General features: G+C 49.8%; 1 protein-coding gene across 1 annotated transcript in view; it reads left to right on the top strand.

The window, feature by feature from the left end:
• Window positions 1–22,452, top strand: part of Znf618 (zinc finger protein 618) — a 91,012-nt gene that overhangs the window by 53,205 nt on the left and 15,355 nt on the right. The window contains exons 8-13 of the mRNA XM_013348221.2: window positions 533–568; window positions 661–738; window positions 6,070–6,159; window positions 12,481–12,720; window positions 15,969–16,052; window positions 19,348–19,425. Of these exons, the coding sequence (XP_013203675.2) occupies window positions 533–568; window positions 661–738; window positions 6,070–6,159; window positions 12,481–12,720; window positions 15,969–16,052; window positions 19,348–19,425 (606 nt within the window). The remainder of the gene's footprint in view (window positions 1–532; window positions 569–660; window positions 739–6,069; window positions 6,160–12,480; window positions 12,721–15,968; window positions 16,053–19,347; window positions 19,426–22,452) is intronic.

Genomic DNA, 22,452 nt, shown 5'->3' with positions numbered 1-22,452 from the left:
ATTTTATTTTGGGTCTTTGCATGATGTAGTAACATTAAACCAATTTATTGAGATGAATGATGTCCTCTGAGCATCTTAGATTATAGAGGCGGAAGTTAGAACAATAAGTTCAAGACATTCATCTAAACTCCTAGGAAGAGTGTTGTAGGTCCAAAAAGGACTTGAGGTTTGCTGTCTGGCCCTCCACCTCAGCCACTGAACAGTGATATAACACCAGGTTGCCTCTGCCATGACCTCCCCTCACCTCCCTTTTCCCTCTCATCCCCTTGAATTTCCTCTGCTGTCACATACATGCTGGGGCTTTCTGAGCAGCAAGTGTCTGGGGTGGGCCCCTGCCCCTAGTGAGGAAGAGGAATGGGCCAGGATGAAGATGTGCCCTACCATGGCCCTGCCTTCCTGTGTTTTCTCAAGGGCCAGGTCAGGCCTCCCCATGACGCTAGGCATGACCCAAAGAGGTAACTGTGGCCAGGGACTAACAGGGCTTCTGTTTGCTCTTTTCCTCCTGCGGCTGTCGCCTCCCGCCTGGGTACAGTGTTCAGTGTGGAAGGGGCTCCCGAGAATCGGGCAGGTAAGTCTTTGTGGCTGTCCATTTTCTCTGTCTCCAGCTGGGTTCCTGTGTCCTGGGTGACCAGCATGCTAAGGTCATGTGTTCTCCCACAGACCCCTTTGACCAAGGTGTTGTGGCCTCGGATGAGGTGAAGGAGGAGCCTCCGGAGCCTTTCCAGAAAATTGGACCAAGTATGCGGGACCCTGGGGCCAAGGGCTGGCGGGGCTGGGTGAGGGAGGTGGCCTGAGCCACTCTGCTGGAAAGGCTGTGGCTCCAGCCTTGCAACTGTGTACCTGCCTGTTGGCTGGGCTAGACAGTCTCAGGAGATTCGCCTTCAAGGAGCTATAGACAGGGTGGGGTCAAGAGCAGGGTAGTGAAGGCAGCCAGTCCACAGCCTTATTTCAGTCAGCTTGTTTATGGTTTCCCCCAGTCTGTTAGCCGCTTATACTTGAGCCTCCCATAGTGGTGAGGGAAGTGCTCCCTGCAGACTTGGTAGATGTTAATGAGGTCACAGACTACGTATGCTGTAGCACTGTGTCTGGAACATTCTAGGTGCTCAGAGGGCGATGACTTATGTCATTCGAGGAGCATGTCAGTGAACAAAGTCAACTAGGGCAACCACCTGTAGACAGAGACATTTCTCCCTTACAGACCCTAAGGACAGGAACCACGTTGAACTTGTGTGTCTTCGGCAGACTTGTCTTGGGTGACAGACATGGCCCTGCACTTGGGTAATTCAGTTCGTCCTTTGGATGACCCTGTGGTAAAGGAGCCTGAGATAGGATGATGAACAGACATGAGCGTAAGATGGATAGGCACAGCACAGAGTAAGATGAGAAAGGATTTGGGGGAAACAAAACACAAGAGCAGAATGAAAGTTTCATGTCAGTAATGACAGAATTGATCTGCACAAAACTGGCACCATGAAGGACAGCGGTTAACAGAAGACGGTCAGAGATGTGAGAACAGGCAGCCAGCCCCAGGGGGCTGATGGTGTGACCGTATGCCAGATAAAGAATATAAAGATCTGACAGAAGAAACTTGCTGAGTGGGTGTGTGTCTGAAAGGCTGTCGGAGTGCAGGCAGAGTCAGCGTAAGGAGATCCTACCATCAGTAGGTCTTAGTGGCTCTAAAAGTGTAGGCAGGAAGAGAAAAACTGAGATAGCCACATGTATAAAACAAGTTGTTTCTACCCCTGAGTTCCAAGTAGACTTGGTGAGACTTCTCTGCAACATTGTTTATCCGAAGAAAGTGGGTGTGCTTGGAAGGAAAGACGCTGGAAGAATTTTACACCAGAGCACATTGGAATTGGTGTGCAAATAAAAATGAGGGGATTCAGGACAAAAAAACAACTTATTTTTTGAAGGAATATATTCAGGGAACTGATAGATAGATCATGTGTAGGCACTTGGGAGGCTATAGGGTAAGAGGACTGTGAACTCTGAACAAGTAAGTTTAAATCATTGTAAATCTAATTATGGAAGTTGTGTGTGTGTGTGTGTGTGTGTGTGTGTGTGTGTGTGTGTGTGTGTGTGTAACAATTAATCTAAATACAGAGGTGAGTTACCAAAAAGGACCAGGATTAGCTCAGCTGGTAGGTTAGGTAGGTACTTGCCTAACATGCACAAACCGTCCTGGGTGTGATCTTCAGTACCCCGTGAACCAAACGTGGGAGTGCATGCCACAGCTGCAGATTGAGTTCAGGGCCAGTCTGGTGGCACAGCCATCTTCAGCTCAGAGTGAGTTCAGGGCCAGCCTGAGCTATGTGAGGCCGCCCATTCCCCCAGATAATAAAAACTGCAAGAAAAAGAGAGACGTAGATTGATGAGTAAAGGGTCCCAACGTTGTGCACAGCAAAGGGCTGGCTTGTCCGACTCTGCTCAGAGTGGGGTCCCATACCAGCTGGATCTGCCGCCCCTTGAAGTTCATCTGAAGTGTGAATTCTTTGACTCTAGGCCAAACTTATGGCATCAGAATCTCTAGAGTAGAACCTGGTGGTTGATCTATCCTGTGAGACTTTGTGGGGATTTTTATATGTACTAACGTCTCAGAAAGGTCTGGAGAGAGGCCTAGTGATTAAAGGCTGCTCTCCCAGAGGACCCAAGTCCAACACCCACAACCCACATCCAGCAGTTCATGGCTCCCGGGGCCTGGTACCCTCCTCCGGCTCCCATGGGCACCTGTGCACATGTGGCACACACAGAGACATGTAAATACAAATATATTTTTTCCATTTAATAAGCACCAGGTTAGGCATTCTTTTTCAGCAGTAAAAGGATTTAAAATGCCATTTCTACCCCATTAACAATTAAAGAAATATATGTTTTCTAAAATAAGGAATATTGAAAAATAATGGAGCACAGGTGAAAGTGTAAAAGCAAAGAGCTCATATCCCAAACAACCAGAGCCCAAAAGGATAAACCAGAATGTGAAGCATGAAAAAGAGAAAATATATAGAGACTTTTGCATATCATAAGGAAATATCCTAGGATAGGACCCGAGTCTAAATACAGAATTTACTTACCTTTCATATATGTATAGATAATCTCTAAGTAATTTCATTAAATATTTTTAATGACATTATATGTGACATAAAGATTCGAAGCATGGGGTTTCTTTCTTGTGGCATCTTTCGGAGCATTTCAGGGTTGGAGATTAGGGATGTTCACCCTGTAAAACCAAATCGATCATCGCAATAAAAGCAAGTGGTATAATCTCTCCAGTGAGAAAACAGGAGCTGTCAGTTCATTTGAAATAATCCCAGCACTAATGAACTACGAACATTGTACCTAGTTCAGTCCTGTTCTTTCTTTTTGCTTCAGCATGTCTTGGGGACTTCTCCCTACTTCCGTAAAGAGATTAACCTACCCGTCATGGCTCTTTGAGACGCTGTCTGTTTCCTCAAGTGTGCATACCATGGGTGCAGTTTGAAAGTTGAGAGACTCTGTGAGCATTCTGTTTCCCTGTCTACACAGCTCCTGAAGACAGGGACATGACAGTTTCTGCTCATCCTCCACTGTGGTGCCATCTCTGTTTAGTGTGAATGCAGGACCGTCAGAGCATGTCATTAGACACATGCAGACAAGAAGAGATCACAGCCTGACAGATCGCTAGGAACTTCATAACATTAAAACCAGACGAACTAATAAATGGTTTAATTGAATGTTCGAGCAATGCTTCTTAAACTTTCCCATGCATTAGAATGTTCTTGTTAAAACATAAATTTATGGGCCACGCCCGTAGAAGTTTTCTCCCAGCTGATCTTACACTGGGTTTCTATCAGGCTCCTGTAGTCCAGGAACCACTTAGGAGCAGTGTCTCAGGATGACTTAGGACTCCATGTGTAGTTGAGAATCACTTTGAATCCCATCTTCTTCCCTCTGGGACTGCAAGTGTTACCGCCATGTTCAGTTTACACAGAACTGGGAAGGGAACCTAGGACATCCTGCATGCTAGGTTCAAGCTATAGGTCAAGTTCTTTACCTAGCCCTCTAGTAAAGATTCTGAGCCATAGCTTTCATACACCAAGCAATAATGTACCTAAATATCAAAGTAAATTGGGAAAGCAATGGAATGGGAGGGTTTAGCACAGCCTTTAGTCTTTGCTGGAGCAAGCAGACACGGTTAAATAATATTGGAATAATATAATTAATGCCGTTGATTTAACAACCTTAACAGGAACTAAAATGCATACTTTTTTGGCATTCCTGAGTCAGCTCCTAAAATTGTTTACCTACCCTAAATCCTAAAGCTTCCAGCAAAGTAGACCGAGAAGCCCTTGGAGGTAGAGCTGCTTGTGATACATATGACATAATGTTGATATCACAGATCTACAGAATGTAGTGGTTTTAAAGGAAATTCACAAAAGGGAAGCAATAGTTCATTATACAAGAAAGTCGATTTCCTTAGAAATCAAGGAAACGGAAAATAAAACCTGTAGCATAAGTGAATGGTTTCTCCCAGGTCAGATACGCAAACTAGAGAGGTGGTAGGGGTGCGGTGTGTGACTGGGGGAGGGCACTGTGGCCCCTTCCCCACCTCAGTATCCCTAGAATCACAGGCGGCTCCTGAGCAAATATGCAAAAGCCCTGCAAAGATGTGAATTAAAGCATTATTTTAAGTGTGTGTGTGTGTGTGTGTGTGTGTGTGTGTGTGTGACTTGAAACAATCTGAATGTCCCTTGGTGGAGGGCAACTGGCTCAGCAAATTCCCAAGTCCCATGGGAGCCATGCAGCCGATAAAGGCAGTCCTGGAGATCAATACTTATCGATTGGGCAAGATGTCCACAAAGTATTGTCGATTGAATACACCAGGTTACAAAGAGGATATCGATCAGGGCTGGCTAATTCAAGGCCATAGAGCCAGACAAATGGTAGCAGCAGAGAGATGCCCTAGAGGAGGCTGATGGGAGTGTGGGGGCAGGGCGAGGTAGCTGGGGATGCTCTGGGGGAAGATGTTCCCCATGGTGTAGGGATCATGCAAGATTGCACTTCGAGCTTGTATTTATTCCTATTTTAGCACTGTCCCAAAAGAACCATTTTACATCAGACGTCTTTAAAGGAGAATTTAGGCAGAACCTCGAGAGATATAAAGTTAAGTCTAGTGATGGACCAGCGAGATGGCTCAAGGGCTACAGTGTTCACCTCGTAAGCCTAAACCTGGACTCGATCACAGAACCCATGTTCTCTGACCTCTACATGTCCTCTGTAGCATGCATGCACCCCATGTACGTTAGACACATGCAATAATAAATCCGTAAGTAAATAAATAGATATTTAGGCCCAGTGAGAACTAAGAAGTGTGACCCCAGCACCTGGGACAAAGTCCTGGAGACAAGAGACTGTGGCTGTGACCCTTGCAGTGGGCAGGCAGATGGCTTTGAGGGGCAGCTGGGGTCCCCTGAGCACCAGGGCTGCCACTCAGAGTTGACCCCACAGCAATCCTCTAGGGTGGCCCTTCTGTCACCTTCTTTTTACAGGTAGAAGAATGGAGGCATGATGTAGTTAGAGGCGGGAGAGTTGGCTCAGTTAAAGTGCTTGCATGCAGGTGACCTGAGTTCAGATCCCTAGGACTCGTGTTAAAAGCCAGGGGCAGCAGTGTGCGCCTGTCATCCCAGACTGGGAAGGCAAAAAAGGGTGGATTCCTGGAGCACAGTGGCCAGCCAGCTCCCCCAAGTCAGTGAGCTCCCCGAGTCCAGCAAGAGGCCTTGTCTCAAAACAGTAAACAGCTTTGGAGAAAAATATCCAAAGTTGATACCAGGTCTCCACAAGTATATACGATAACCCATGCACACATGTGTACCTGTAACTGCCCTGCCTCCCTGCACCCCACCACACATAGAGCTCTAACTGTCAGAGGTTACAAAAGAGGCCACACTGGGATCTGAACCAGGCAGTGCAACTTTACAGTCCCAGCTGAGTCTGGCTCGTGGTCCAAGAATGAGGAGTTGGAGGCTAAGAGATGCTGATCTTTTGTTGCGGAATGGGCAAGCACCTGTTCTCATACTTCCTTCTCCTTTGCAGAAACCGGCAATTACACGTGTGAGTTCTGTGGAAAGCAGTACAAGTACTACACGCCCTACCAGGAGCACGTGGCCTTACATGCCCCCATCAGTGAGTCCTTTCTCCAGCCGGGGGATGGGGAGGGCTCGGGAGGGGCAGGGGTTAGCCACAGACCAAGAATCTGGAGCTTTTCCCAGGAAGGAGCCAGCAAGGTGAGCTTGGGTCTGCACTCTAAGGTGTTTGGGTCTAGCCTGAGCCATGAGTGAGACTATGAAGTAGGAGAGCCTAGAAAGCCTGCTTGGCGTCAGAACCAATCGGGTGGAGCTCTCTCACGGTAGCTCAGAGGACTGCCTCTCATACTGGACATCAGAAGTGGAGATTGCTTATCCAAGCACTGCAGTGGGTCCTCTTCTTCAAACACCTGCACGTGTGAACTTCCTGGCTCTGTGTCCGTCTCCATAGTGTCTGTCTTAGGATGTAGGACCAAGGTCCAGCCTCCCTGATGGGAGGGCACCTGAGCAAGGCAGCCCTTATGCTGTGATGGTAGAAAACTAGGAAGGCAGAAGGTGTGCTAATGTGTGAGGCTGAAAACCAGCCTCAGGCATCGCGGGCTTCCTGGTGACCATGACCCATAATCCCTTACTCCTCTGCTGATAAGATGGAAAGGGATTCCATCGGGTACTGCTGGTTCTCCACACTCTAGATGCCTGTTAGCCTACCTGGTGACTCCCGGGTGCCTTTCTGCAGATGGGAGTCAGATGGAGCCATCCCTAAGTGTGTGAGCCAGGGGGCCTCAGCCTTCCACCCTTTCCTGTACAGGTGGACATAGACGTTGTGAGGCAGGACACACATGGCCTCTGGGATACTCGGATGGGGTGTTTAGGAGCCTCTGCTAATTTCCCTGTGTGGGCATCTCACTGCAGAACTGGGAAAAGTTGGGGTACGGGATGAAAGACAACCTGTAGAGGTCACAGCATCTAAACCATTTCTCGGGGAGTGGTCCCAGACCTTAAGTAGCAGCATAGGCAGGTGGGTCCCCTGAGGGCATCTGAGTAGGGAGAGCGATGTCTAGGGCTTGAACAGGGTATCAGAAGCTTCCCCAGGAACTCCTCCCTGCTGGCGGAGCCGTACAGCTGGACATACTCCTCACTGATGGCAGCCTTAGTTGTCTTTGCACTGGGTTGTGGTTCCTGGTCTGGCTCACTGTCCGGCTGTTGTGTGACCCTTTGCCTGGTGAGCTTCATCTGGAGTCTGGACTGACACCTGCAGGAGGTGGTAACTTCAGGTAGTGTCTGCTGTGGCCCTGATGTCCACTGTGTAGCCAGACCATCTACTGTGGGTGCCGCTCTATCCCTTTGATCTCTGCTCCTAATGCTGGTGCCCAGGCATTGGGCTGTTTGTGGGTAGCTGCTGCCGGGTGCCAAAGAGGATGCTACCCAGAGGCATGACCTAACAAGGCCTGAGGCAGATGAGGTTGTGTTGATAAGGACTGGATCCTGAACCCCACCAGGCAGCTGCAGCTTACCTCCACCCTGAATCCCTTGACATGAGAGGAAGGGGCACCCCATGTGTACCCTAACTTCGTCTCTGACATACAGGCACTTTCCTCCCTGTATTGCCTCCTGGTTTCATTTTTTTCTCTCTTCATTTTAGACTTTTTTTTCTGCATCTCTGTATTGGATATGTTTCTCTGGTACTAATTGATGTCGTCTAGGATTTTAGAAACACCTGTTTAAAATACGGCATGAGATTTGGTCTAGTTTCAGCAAAGGGTAACTTCTACAAGGCTGGGCAGGAGACGGTGTCTTGATGACTTCAGGATTAGGTCTGTGTAGGGGTGGTAGGAGTTAGGTGAGGAGGTGTGATTGCGTGGTGGCCATGGTTGGACATGTGTCCCTGGCTCTGATGAGAATCCAAAAGGCGGACAGCGGAAGTTCTCCTGAGTCCCATGTGTGCACTTGTGTCTGCTTGTGATTTCAGTCACAAAGCATTTTTAAGACCCACGTGTGTCATACTATCAGCTCCGTTTTTACTGCTAATGGATCCCCACTGTGCTGAATCTGAGTCTGTTTGATCACTTGCCTGCTCACTTGGGTCATTTCCAGCGTTAGGCTGACATGAGTAGAATTCCTGTGAAGATTTGTGTGCTGCCTTCTGTGGCCCTAAATACCAAGGGATGGAGATACCAGGGAATAGGTTTGTTTCTTTTTTATTAGAACTGACAAGCCATTTTCCAAAATGCCCATAGCATCTCAGCCTCCCCTGGGAAGGTTTGGGGCATCTTGCTCCCACCCCCCCCTTGTCTCCTCTCCCCGTTGTTTGTCCCTTTTTTGTTGGCTGTAGACACTCTTATTTGAGTTGCTATGCATCCTTCATCACATGGATAGTTTCTCCCAGTCTTTGGCAAACTTGGTGGTTTCCATGCAGCATCCACTGATGAGCAGGTAATTTTCTTTCATGAAACATTGATGGGGAGAGTCATCTGTCTATTTGTTATTTTCATTGGTTAATAAAGAAATTGCCTTGGCCCATTTGATAGGCCAGCCCTTAAGTGGGTGGAGTAGACAGAACAGAATGCTGGGAGGAAGTGAGGCAGATGCCATGCCTCTCCTCTCTTGGGCAGACGTGATGAAGCTCCAGCCCAAGATGGACGTACACTAGAATCTTCCTGGTAAGACACCACCTCGTGGTGCTACACAGATTATTAGAAATGGGTTAAACAAGATGTGAGAGTTAGCCAGTAAGAGGCTAGAGATAATGGGCCAGGCAGTGTTTAAAAGAATACAGTTTCCGTGTTGTTATTTTGGGGCATAAGCTAGCCAGGCAGCCGGAAGCCGGATGGCAGGAACACAGTCCGCAGCTCCTCACTACAAATGGGGGCTGTAGAGATGGCTCAGTGGTTAAGAGCATTGCCTGCTCTTCCAAAGGTCCTGAGTTCAATTCCCAGCAGCCACATGGTGGCTCGCAACCATTTGTAATGAGTTCTGGCAATTGAAGGTGTAAGTCACAAACAATCCCACACCAGTTTGGAATTATGATTAATAGAGTGGTTATTTATTTAAGGGGGAAAAACTTACAGATCACTGTCCCAGACAACAGCCCTCTGCGCAATCAGGAAAGGAACCTAGTCTCCGGAAGCAGAGCCGGAAGCCAGAGCACCAGCTGAGGAAAGTGGCCACTTTTTTTAAAAGATAAATAGACCACGCCCCAGTGGGCTGGTATTTCAACAGCTATTGGCTGAAGTAGCGGAAGGCGCTCCTGCAGCACAATGAGCTCGTACGTACTTCAGCGACTATTGGCTGAAGGAGCGGAAGGTCCTCCTGCAGCACAATGAGCTCGTACTTCAGTGACTATTGGCTGAAGTAGCGGAAGGCGCTCCTGCAGCACAATGAGCTCGTACTTCAGCGACTATTGGCTGAAGGAGCGGAAGGTCCTCCTGCAGCAAACATAGTTTATCATTCTTTCTACAGTGCTTTCTGAATCTTTCCTCAGGTGAGGGTCTCTTCCTTGCTGGCAGCAATGTTTCATATCATTTTAAATCCACATTTGGGGCTGCAGTTGAGTTGCATTAGCCCCTGCCTGAGGTGAGGTAGGAGGCTGGTCCTATTCTGTGTAGACTCCGGGTTGTCAGACAGCCTTTGTTGAACTTACCTTTTCTTGTTCGGTGGTTTGGTACCCTTGCTGGAACCAGCTGAATGTCCAAGGGAGTTTTTTCTTTTCCGTGGATTCATTGTTCACTTTTCTCCGTGCACCAGTGTTCTTTTTTATTACCCCTCTTCAGGAGGTCTTAAAGCACCTCTTCTCAGGTCTTCCGCTTTATCCTTCCATTGTAAAGAATATAGGCTCATCTAGGAACTTTATTTTTTCACACAAATGTTAGAGGCTTGCCAATTTCTACCAAAATAATAATGATGAGAAGGGAAGACAAGTGGTTCAGAAAGAAAAAGTTAAGTTTTGAGGGGGTTACATTGAGCCTGTGGAGCAGTTTGAGGAGCACAGGCATTGCAGTGGTAATGGGGCTGCAGGGCCCATCACGGCAATGGTGTTGGGTCTCTCAGGCAATCCTGGCCACAGTGCAGCCCTCCAAGGGTCTGGGGCTTCTTTAGTTCTCTCAGCCCGCGTGTGCTCTTCAGCACCTGTTTCATTAGGGTCTTGTGTCTTGTGATGCTGCTGTAGTTCTTACACTTGAATTTCCTAGTTGTTCCTGCTGCTTCATGGGAGTAGTAGAATTTTGCATTCTGGATTTTATCCTGCAGGTTCACTGAATTTGCTTGTTAGTCCTTGTCAATTCCTTCTTTTGTAGATTTCTTGCTCATGGTAAAATGATCTGCTAATAGAAGCAACTCCCCTCCTGGTCTGTCTTCCTTTTGCAATCTGAGGGGTTGTGCTCTTCACAGTCTTGTTTTAGGGTGTGTTGTATGGCGTTGAATGGAAGAAATGAGTGGGCACACCTGCCTGTGCCCCTCACAGGGTTCAGTAGCTGACAGCTAAGTGTCATCATTTTCATCACCACCATTGTCCTGGCTGCAGCAGGCTCCTGTAGCGGCCCTCGTCAGCTCAGGCTGCCTTTCCCTCAGTTCACTGGAAGTTGGGTCTGCAAATTAGGGTCGTGTGGCATTTTCCTTCTGTTGAGATAAATGTGGATTCTTAACTTTTTTGTTTTTGTTTTTGTTTTGTTGTGTTGTGTTTGTTTTTTGCTAGTGTAGTAAATGAGATGTCTTTTAATGAATCATTGTGCCTATATTTTATTAAGGTTAAGAAATGGTTGTGATATAGGTTGAAGGAACTTGCAGTATTGGGATGTCTCTTCTTTGGCAAAATTTCTTATTTAATATAATGTATATTTAATGTACATAACTCAGATTACATATACACATTTGTACATGGAAGCACACTCTGAAGATGCCATCACAGTGAGGTTAACGTATAGTTAATGTACACAACTCTGATCTACACATTTACACACATAGATGCACACAGAAGAGCCATCCATATGGGGACTAGTTACTTTAAGGTATCTCCCTGGCTTCTGGATGTCTCATTAATCCCTAAGGTAGGAAGGGGAAACTATGTGCCCTATATAGTACAGAGCCTGGGGCTGCTGAGGCCAGAAACCATGGAGCTAGGCTTCCACTGGGAACTAGCTTCTTCAGCCTCAGCATAGGCCTGAGAGAGAGCCCCAAGCCGTGGCTCCTAAACTGTTCCTCCCTAGGGAGACAGTGGAGCAGTCAGAGGTGGGCCGGGGCAGCAGCATCCGGTTATTCTGTGATAACAGAGGGGAACTATCAGATAAGCCATCCTTCCTGTTTGACTCTATTGGGAAAGAAAGAGCGGGAAGGGAAAGAAGGAAAACATGGAGGTGCCCTTTGCCATGAGAGCTCCCTGGGCTTTCCTCAGACGGATGCCCCCGGGATCTCCTCAGCTAGGCTGGAGATGTTAGAGCCGCGACTGAATGGCTCCCCTCCCCCTGGCACAGTGAGCCCTGCCACAGGCAAGCATCTCTGTGCTTGCTCCACGTCAAAGAGAGCCATGGTTTGCGTGGGGCCCAGATTCCTTGGACCCTGACTTCTGCATCAGTGCTGGAACAGCTGGAAGTTGGGGCTCAGGGGCCTTCATCTCAGCCTGTGATGCTGTAGCTTGAGTCTGTGACTCCCAGGATGGGCACTGTCCTGAGAGCAGGCCCCACCACCCTCACAGCCCAAAAGACAAATTTGCTGAGAACACTGACCCCGAGGCCTGTGCCAGGATTCTAGGACCCCCCTCTCCTCTCTGCCATCAGGGGATATAGCTGTAGACGTTACACGGTCTCAGGAAATAGGCCTTGTCTGCTGCTCTTCTGAGTGGGTCAGGTTAGGGACAGGTTCAGGGCACCCAAGGCTACCTGAGAATCCATCCATTCTCAGAACCTAGCTCTGTAGAGGGTCCTGTCAGAGTTCCCACACCTCACAGGGGACAGGCATACCTCTTTTGCCAGTGACAGGTCCCGAGCCTCCTAGGATAGCAGTTCCCAGACCCTGTCCCTTCCCTACTCCAGCATGGAACCCAGAATATACTGCCTGTCTGGTTTTCATCGCCACTGATGGGCCAGACTCCCTGTTGGAGGAAAAGGGCTGGGAAAATGTACAAAATGTACTCGTGCCTGGGGAATAGCCCAGATGCCCTTTATCTAAGGATGTGTGCATGCAGAAATTGCACAGAGGTGATGGTGACTAACAGGTAGCTCTGAGCATGAACTGAAGGTCAGGCTTTAGGGAAGATTCCGATTTTCAAAGGTTCTCGGGCCGGGTAGGAGCTTGAGCCCTTGCTCTCTGTAGAATGAGGGCAGATTCGTCATAGATACGTCAGAGTGGGCATTCCAGGGTAGCCTGTGAGTCCAGTCACCTGAGAGCAGGCTCTGGAGGCCCTCGAGGACTAAGAACATCATCTTCTCAGGTACCGCCCCCGGGTGGGAGCCTCCAGAAGATCCAGACACTGGTTCTGAGTGTTCCCATCCAGAGGTCACCTCTTCTCCACGCTTCGTGGCGGCGAAGACCCAGACGAACCAGTCAGGGAAGAAAGCTCCAGCCTCCGTGGTCCGATGCACCACCCTCTTACACCGTACCCCTCCAGCTACCCAAACTCAAACATTTCGAACTCCAAACTCGGGGTCTCCAGCAAGCAAGGCAACTGCAGGTATGTATGGCTGCTATTACCCATGCCTCCCTGACTCCCTGCCTACCGAACAACACTGGAGGTTCCATCATTCCTTGGTACAGATTGGGACCCATGGCCTCTGGCTACCAGTGACCCTGGCAGACCAAGTTCTGGACCTCAATTGGAGAGTCAAACAACAAAATTCACAAACATTTTAAAAGTAATTTGATACATTTTCCCCAAATCATAGCCTGAAGGGGTCTATTTTATTTGGCCTTTATGAAGTTTAAAAGCTTCTTATTAAAGATAAATTGGTAGTGTTTGACCATGAGAAGAGTCTCTGCAGAGCCCTGGGTGCTGACTGTGCTGAGACACCTGCTCAGGCTCCTAGGCCATGGTCCTGCAGGGCAGTGGTTGATGACTCCTTCCCAGTTCCACCATCCCTACCACTGGCTGCCACCTCCCTGCCGCAGTGGCCCCATGGCAGGTATCACTTACCATGGTAATCTTGCCGTTGTCTGTGAACATCCAACCCCACTCTCTGTCTGGACCCCTTGGCATGAACTTGCCTTTTCACCTTCCGGAAAACCCTCTCAAGCCGCTTCACTACAGATACGCTCTCCACCAAGTAGGGCGGCCGACAGGATCTCTGTCACCCTGGCTCCCCACTCCCTAGAGTTCCCCCCATGAAACCCTCCCGGAGATAAAGGTCCAACAGGAAACCAGAGGATGCCAGCCAACTCCAGAATTTTCCAGCCCTATACAGAAAGGAACCCTGTCTCTAGAAGGTGACTGAGCAGCAAAATCCCCAGAGATTGCTTCCTCCAGAATATAAGACCTACTGAGTCCTAGGTACCAGCTGCCAGGTACCCTGGGTCTCAGACTTGCATGAGGAAAGCCTTGGGCCACATACCCGGATGATGATGCTGTGCTTTGGGGGGGCTATGGGCCTTTCAGTTGCCTTCCAGAGGCCAAAGCTATCCGCTAAACACACAGAGTGATTGCACAGAGAGGGCAGATAAGTGAGCCCTGGCATTGTTTGGTGACTGGTGACCTGGTGGAAATTAGTGCTGCTTGTCTTTCTTCTGGTTAACAAGCTAATTTGGGCCAAGCTGTGGTCTTGTGTTTAATGTGCTTGTGTCTCCCAAAAGGAGGGGAGTCAGCCAACCTTGAAGTGTGGAATTTTTTAACTACCGTGTTGTGACAATTGTGTTTTTGACTACAGTCGAGAGGACCAAAAGTTCAAGTCCTACTTGGGCTACAGAGTGGGTTCAAGGCCAGACTGGGCAACTTGGTTAGACCCTGTCTTAAAGTAAGAGGAGGGTTGGGGATCTAGCTCAGGGGTAGAGTGACTGTGGGGGGCCTTGGGGTCAGCCCTCAGCATTAAAAGCCCTGGAGAGAATGGCTGTCGTGGGCCCTTCATCAGATGGCACGGTCATGCCTTCTGCCTTTGCTTGAGCTTTGTAGCTGAGTCTTTAAAGCCCCTCAGCTTGCACTGAGAATTGTTCAGGGACTTCGTGGCATTTGGCACTCATTGAATGTCGCTATCTTCAGGCAAGTGTCCAGCAAGCCATGGGCACACCAGCCACTGCTCTATGAGACTTGGAAGCCCTGTGGTGGATCTTACCTAGGTTAACCAGCTGTCAAGTCCAAGGGCAGCAGGTTGGGAGCAAGAGGTGGCAGGGGCTATTAAATGGTGCAAAGTGGAGACAGCCACTGCCATTATCCTAGAGAATATGGCTGTTGGTGTGAATATTATACCTGAAATACCTCACACTGGTTTCCAACCAGACGCCCTTGCACCAGGAAAGTCAAGCAATGGGGACTCAGTACGGAGCTGGTGACCTGAGTTGCACTAAGTCATACCAGTGTGCTAGTTCAAACAAGCATCTGCCTACCTGCCTGCCCTCCTGTGAACACAGGCTACGGTAGAGAAGGGGATCCCTTTTTTCCTAGAAGGGAAGCACCTGCCTCCAGTCAAGCCTCACATTCTATCTTAGTAGACAGGAGCCTGCTAACTGCAGTTTGTCTGTCTGTTCAATGGGCAGTACCGCACAGCCGCGTGGCTTTGCGAGGATTAAAGACCATGATGGTAAAACTCGGACCCAGTGCTGGGCATGTAGTGGGTGCTCAAGCGTGAGAGCTCCTCCCCTCTGTAGCTAGAGAATGAATGGGCTATTTGGAGACAACCCATGCTGTTATACATGCTGGGCACAGAAGGAGCGTGGTCCTAACGCCAGCAGCCTCTGCAGGCTATGGGAGACCTGGAAGTGACAGTAAAAAAACTGAGCAGGCCTGTAGGGGATGCCTCTGGCTGCCTTTTGCACCCATCGCCCAGTACACCCAGTACACCCAGCACTTTCCTGGGAAGGATGGACCGGTGAATGGTGTTCCTCCAGGGGGTTTCCCAGAAACAGTACTTGGAAGGAAATTACAGAACCCAGTCTTTAGAATCCCAGTATTTTTCAGGATGCATTAATTGAAGCTCAGTGAGTCACCTTCTGGTTAGTTTCTCTAAGCCTGTGGTAACCTCATCCAAGCTGTTTAAAGGGTTTGGGCTGATTGAGTATCTCAAGTTGAGTTTCCTGAGACCTGCATCTCCTGGATAAGCCATGCCCTCTAGTGCCTGGAGCACCGTGGAAAGGCCGGGTTATCTTCTGCTTGCCGGAGCCCGTCTCTGCATTATGGGGTTTCCAGAGAGAGAGCCTGGGTGATGGGGAGCCCTCAGAAAGCTGTCAGACATAGCTCACGGGGAACAGGGAGTTCCAACCTCCTCACCTGGTCTCTGGCCTTTTCCTTTCTGCTTGTTGTGTGTCTGTCCCAAGACATCCTTTATGCTTTGGGATACTTGCTGGGCCCGAGCTGCCTCCAGATAATGGGCTGTCGTCCTTCACCCTCTTCTGTGGGGGATGTAGCAGCAGAATCTGCCAGGGTAACAAAGCTCATTTAAATGATTTGGCCTTACACATACGACCCTGACCTGTTTGCTGTCCTCTCGTTGGTCTTTAGGCAGGCCACTTCTTCCCCCTCTGTCCCTGTACCTCCCAGACACTACCCAGAGATGCTCTTGGGAACCAGGGGCCTCAGGGTTCTTGTTCTCCCAACTCCTCTGGGAGCCCTCTGCCCACTCTGACCTGACAGACAAGCTGATCCCTCCCCTGTCATTCTTATCACCACCCAGGGGGCTCAGGGTTCTTGTTCTCCCAGCTCCAGGAGCCCCCTGCCCACTCTGACCTAACACAAGCTGATCCCTCCCTGTTGTTCTCATCCCCTACCCCCTACCCCAGCAGAAAGCACCTTCAGTCGGCGGGTAGAAGGCAAAGCACAGAACCACTTTGAAGAGACCAACAGCAGCTCACAGAATTCTAGCGGTGAGTGTGCCTGTCACGGGATATCACGTGTGCCCTGAGAAGGGCAGCATTATGGGGTCTTCTGGTGCATGGTGGGAGGGGAGCTGAGCAGGGGAATCAGAGATGATGGAGCCTGTGGAGAGCAGAAAGCCTTTGTGTCCATGGATGCTCTTCTGCGGCTGTCTCTTGTCCACGGAGAGAGGAACTTCCTTAATCCCAAACTCAGGCATCAATTTAGCCAGCCCACATGGATAGCCCTAAGAAAATCAATTGTTAAGTTAAAAGTAACACCGTCACATGTTTCTTTTCAGGAGATGCAAAAGGGGTTCAGTAGAAAGACGGCTTGCAGGAGCCAGAGGTCCCAGGTTCCGGACCCATGCTGGGCCACAGAACAGATAGATGCTCTTCTAGCCCCTGCAGTGCTATGGCTTTGCATGAGCGCTCCTGATAGTGTTGGCTGCCACCTAGTGGCTGCCTTGTTCTGGATTCTAGTGGTACCTCAGGGCCTGCAGAAGAGAGAGCTTTGAACTCCAGGGTTTACCCTTGGCTGGAATGTGGCTGAGTGAGTGCCCCCGTGCCAACACTGCCTGATGTACATGGGCAATGGCGTGCATCTTAGCCACCATGGGCTTCAGCAAGGAGCACAGACATTAGGTGGAGGCTTCTGCCTAGTAATAAAAGCAACCTCTCTGGATCCATTGTCTCCAGTGAGTGCTCCCGATGAGCCCTAATTCCTCCTTGGCCGTGAGTGCTTGAGGAGCAGAAACTGCCCAGAGCACGCAGGCAGAGAGGAGGGTGCATTGCTCTGAGGCTTGTCTGCTTTTTTTTTTTCCCTTTGGTGTAAACCAAGCAATCAGCACAAGTTCCAGTGCAGAAGTATCACTGTGACCCTTCAAGCCCCTCTAAGGGGTTAGTCTAGGAGAGATGTCATGACCTTTGCAAGGCCACAGAGGATTGAGTGGCAGCCTGGAATTAGAACCTGGTTTTCCTGGCAGGACTTGGACTCAGCCAAGCCCTGTTGCACCCCTCGCACCTCTCCTGACACCAAGGCTGATGTTTGTTTGGGAACAGCACTGCCATAGGCGGCGGCAGTGGTGGCGGTGACGGCTGCTGCTGCTGTTGCTGCTGCTGTTGCTGCTGCTGGCAGCCACTGTTTATTGAGCGCTTACGCTCCTCATTGGGACCTTGGGAGCTCAGTCCAGTGCTCAAGTGTGGGTCTCTGTCTCTATCTCCATCCATCACCAGATGAAGGTTCTATGGTAATATGCAAGATATTCATCAGTATTGCTATAGGATAGGGTCATTTCAGGTTCCTTATCCTCAGCTTCCCAGGGAATTAACTGGGGACATCGCCTTGGGCTCCTGGGAGCCACTCTAGGTTCAAGTCTCTTGCCAACCCTAAGGTAGCTCCCTTAACTAAAAATTGTGCTTCCGTGCTCCCCTATCCAACCTTCCTTTATCCCAATCATCCTTTTTCCCCACGTTCTCCCCCATCCTCCCCTTCTCTCTTTTCTCTCCCCATCTCCCCTTACCCCCATCCCACCCCACCCCCAAAATCCCAATTTTCTCCCCGGCAATTTTGTCTACTTCCCATAGCCAAGAGGATAACTATATGTTTTTCCTTGGGTTCATCTTCTTACTTAGCTTCTTTAGGTTCACCAATTGTAGACTCCGTGACCCTTATTTATGGCTAGAAACCAATTATGAGTGAGTACATCCCATGTTCATCTTTTTGGGTCTGGGTTACCTCACTCAGGATAGTGTTTTCTATTTCCATCCATTTGCATGCAAAATTCGAGAAGTCATTGTTTTTTACCGCAGCGTAGTACTCTAATGTGTATATATTCCACACTTTCTTCATCCATTCTTCCATTGAAGGGCGGCGAGCGCTTACAGCGTGGCTGGCATGTGTTCAGAGCTTTGTGTGTTGCATCTGCTTCACCCATAGCACAATCCTGTGGGCATAGTGTTCCCTTTACCCCCACTTTCTGGATGAGGAAACTGAGGCTCCGGATAACTCCATTGTAGCCCCAGGTTCCCCAGACTGTAGGTAGAGCCAGGACCCCCTACTCTGCCTGCGCTTCACTTTTGCTGCCAGTTACATTGGAGGCTTGTGCCAACCTCACCTCTGGCAATGCCAGCAAATACCATCCAGGGCTACTCAGGTACCAAGCACTCCCATCCTACTGTCAGAAGCTGGCCACAGTTTCCAACATTCTGTCACCAAGTGTATGGCCTTACTGGCATCGTACCTACATCCTACAACCTCACTGTCAGAGCACCCTAGAAAAATGGCCCTACCAGCACCGTGTGGTACCTCCCTTCTCACAGGTTGCCTGCCTACCCAGAGTGCCCCCTGGCTCAGCCCCAGGACTGAAGAAAACCTTAGCTAAATTGTTTCTCTTTTGCAGAAACTGCCAAGTCCCTTGATTTCCAATCCTTTCCCTCTCCTGCAGAGTAAGTGATGCTTCTGCTGGGGGGCTGGAGAGGAGAATTCAGGTCAGGAAATGAACAGTCCTGCCTCACAGAGATGTAGACGGGCCTTGGGCCGCCCTCCAGGGAACCAGCAATAGTCTGTGGAGGCTGCAGAGGGCCCAGGAGGGTGGAGGGGTGTGCACAGGTTGTCAGAATCCTGAGCACACAGAAGGGAGAACAGGTTTACCCACTCCTGGATGACCAGAAGCCTCAGGACTTCTCTTCCAAGCCATCCTCCTCTCTCTTGCCCTCCACGTCTACCTATTAGTGTTTTGTTTCCTTCTTCCTCCCTCTTTGCCAGGTACTGGTGTGAGTCCTGAATATGCAGAGCTGATGGTGCAGGTGCAGCTTGTCCCCCTCAGCCCAGCCTCCTCTTCCTCTCCAGTCCTACCCTGCATCTCTTTCTCTCTTACCCTCCCATTGTGAGTTTCCGTGTTCATTCGTGCATCTGCCCACTCCTTCTGTCCATAGCAGGGACCCGTGTGTGGTGTCATGGGCATTGGGCTGAGCTGTGGACCACAAGGGGCACAGTGTGTTTCCTGAGAGCTCCCGGTGCCTGGATGTTGTCCTTTCCTTTGCGCTCAGAGCAGTGCCTGGCATGAAGTAAGCACTTGATAAGGAGCAGGCCCATTGCTCGAGTAGCCTGTCTCTGCCGGTCTTCCCTTCTCTGTGTTTCTGCCTCCCCCAGAGTTTCCCTCTCCAGGCTAGTGACAGGCCAGTGGACAGGCTGGGCTCTGGGCCCCAAGTATGCATCTGGGTCCCCACCTTCAAAGCTGCCTGCAGCCCAGTATCAGGGTGCATGGGTATGAGCCTCATGTCACATGTCACCTGTCTTCCCCAGAACCCTACACATGCGGTGCCTGCGGTATCCAGTTCCAGTTCTATAGCAACCTGCTGGAGCACATGCAGTCCCATGCAGGTAAGGCCAAGGGGACCCAAATGTACAAACAGAAGTGACGAGCAGAGCCTGTTCAGAGTACACACCCCTCCCCATCTCACCCATAACCCAGCACACACATAATGCTGCCACTTCCTGGGCACCCACCCTCTGAGCTCCCAGCCACTGACTAGTCCAAGCTCTGGGATCTCAGCTCCAGCTCAGGATGGGTTGGAGGTGGGGGTGGAAGAAGGGCTCCCGAGAGGTGAGGTTGCAGGCCAGGAAACGAGACCCGGAAATGGGCGTTGTCAACAGGAGCAGAGGCTGGGGTAGAGAAGCCAGCAGTTGCTCAGGTCTTCCCCAGGCATTCCTGTGTACAGACCATTCTGCCTCTCCAAAGCCCCAGTGCTCAGTGGAGCTCTTGGAGGAGTTAGCTGGGAGGTATTAAGGCTGTTGCAGGCTTCTCGGCCTGAGACACTGACTGTTCCACCTCGCAGGTTCAGGCTTTTGCTGTCAACCCTCTGAGCCTGTCTTCACTCTTGCAATGCACAGCACAGGTGTTCTGCTTCCCAGCCTGCACCTGCAGACTTCAGTTACAGTGGCACCAGCTTCTGGTCCAATCTGTGCTTAGTCGGAGGATGTGTCAGTAGGGAGAGTCCCTAGTCCCCAGCATTTCCACAAACAGTCACTCTGTCCCCACACAGCCATTGCACAAAGCCTGGCTGGGGACCTCCCATGTAGGTAGTCAGGGGTCCAGGTCCCTTCCCTCTCATGGCCCTATATTCCCCTGGATATTCAGGGTACTCAGGGGCTTTCTTCTTTGTAGGTATGGGGAGAGGCAAGGGGATACAAACATGACACAATTCTTTCATGCTCAGTTTCTGTGAGTGGGCAGTTAGGAATATGACCAGCCTGAATCTGTGCAGAAGGGTACCCAGAGCTTCTGTCCAGGAACAAGCCAACGCTTGTAAAAGGAACCATCTGGGCAAAGAGGCAGCTATCAACTGTCCCTCGGAAAGTTCTCGAGGCAGTAGAAACAACATGTGAAGTGAGTGGCACTGTGCACCTACATTCTCTGCCCACCTGAGACAGGAGAATCACAAACTCAAGGCCATGTTGGGTAATATGGTAAAACCTTGTTTCAAAAAAAAGAAATAAAAAGAAATATTATATAAAATGCAGGTGATCCATGATGGGGGCCGAGTAGTTGGCACTGTTGGTACTGCCAGTTGTGATTGTGTCCCTGAGGTTTACAAAGCCTCCAGATTGGGCCTGACTAGCACACACTTTACAGATTGTCTTAGTCGCTGTTCTGTTGCTTTAAACGGACACCATGACCATGGCAACTCTTATAAAAGAAAGCATTTAACTGGGGTAGCTGACAGTTCAGAGCTTTAGTCCATTATCATCATGGTGGGAACATGGCTGCACTCAGGCAAACATGGTGCTAGAGAAGTAGCTGAGAGTTCTTTATCTGGATCCATAGGCACCAGGAAGAGAGACATACTGGCCCTAACTTTGGCATTTGACAATCCAAAGCCACCCCCAGTGACACATTTCCTCCTATGAGGCCCCGCCCCAACAAGGTCACACTTCCTAATCCTTCTCAAATAGTGCCACTCCCTGATGACCAACAATTCAAGTTTGTAGGCCTGTGGGGACCATTTTTATTCAAACCACCACATTCCACTCCCTGGCCCCCATAGCTCGGAGCCATACCCTAAGGCAGACATGCATTTAGCCCAACTTCAGAAGTCCCCATAGCCTATCACAGTCTCAACAGTGAGCATCCAAAGCTGTAAGATTCATGACAGTCTCTTAATTGTAAACCTCTCTAAAACCTAAATCAAAAAGCCGATCGCATGCTTCCAACATACAATGGCACAGATATACATCACCATTCCAAAAGCAGGAAAGGGAGCGTGGGGCCGAAACACCACACCAAAGCAAGACTAAAGGTCAGCTGGGTAAACTCCACATTCCTTATCTTCATGTCTGATGTCATAGTGCCCTTCCAATCTCCAACCCCTTCTACCTTTGTTGACTACAGCACATCTGTTTCAACATTCCATCCCCAAGCAGTACAATCGGGCCTGTCACAGCAACACCCCACTGCCTGCTACCAGCTTCTGTTCTAGTTTCTGTTGCTGCAAAGAAACACCATGACTGCAGTAACTCTTATAAAACACTTCACTGAGGCCTTGCTTACAGTTTCAGAGGTTCAGTCCATTGTCTTCATGGCAGGGAGCGTGGTGGCACACAGACAGACCTGGTGCTGGAGAAAGAGCTGAGAACTCCGCACACAGATCCACAGGTAGCAGGAAGAGGAGAGAGTCACTAGGCCTGATTTTGACTTTGGAAACCTCAAAGCCCAGCCCCAGTGACTTACACAAGGGCACAGCTACCCCAAAAGGCCACACCTCCTAATCCTTCTCAAGCAGTGCCACTCCCTGATGACTAAGCATTCAGTATATAAGCCTGTGGGGACCATTCTTATTCAGACCACCACACAAAGTTATACTCCACCAGCTAATGTGATGCTACTCCAGCCTGTGTTCACTTGTTTCAAGGTGTGTGCTCCACATGAGGCACTAATTCGTATTGCTTGGGGGCCTCCCCCCACTCAAAAATCACTCCAGATGCAACCAAGCTATGAGTGGTGCTCAGGACTCTGGGGCTCTAGTTCTGCTCCTAGGTCCTGTGAGACCTCAGGCAGGAAACTGTCCCAGTCTCCAAAGCAAAGGCACACAGACTCCTGTTACCTGGTGTTTTTGCCCCACTTGGAAGTGTTTCCCATCTCCCAGTGGCTCCATGGTAACCCAGGAATGGTTCGAAGCATTTAGGATGCTTAGCACTCCAGGGAAACTTACAGCCCTGGAGTGGTGGTAGCTGAGGTCCTGCTCTTTGGATACCAAGCCTGGTTCCTGAGCCTCACAGCCCAGCTTCCCACAGTTAACTCATGTTCATTCACATCCCTTCCATCTGCCTCTGTCCTCTCTGTCTCTGTCTCTGTCTCTGTCTCTCTCTCTCTCTCTGTGTGTGTGTGTGTGTGTGTGTGTGTGTGTGTGT

The sequence above is a fragment of the Microtus ochrogaster genome, chromosome 10 (assembly GCF_000317375.1).
Source record: "Microtus ochrogaster isolate Prairie Vole_2 chromosome 10, MicOch1.0, whole genome shotgun sequence".
Lineage (NCBI taxonomy): Eukaryota > Metazoa > Chordata > Mammalia > Rodentia > Cricetidae > Microtus > Microtus ochrogaster.
Note: the sequence above shows the minus strand (reverse complement) of the source record. Positions and strands in the feature narration are given on the sequence as shown.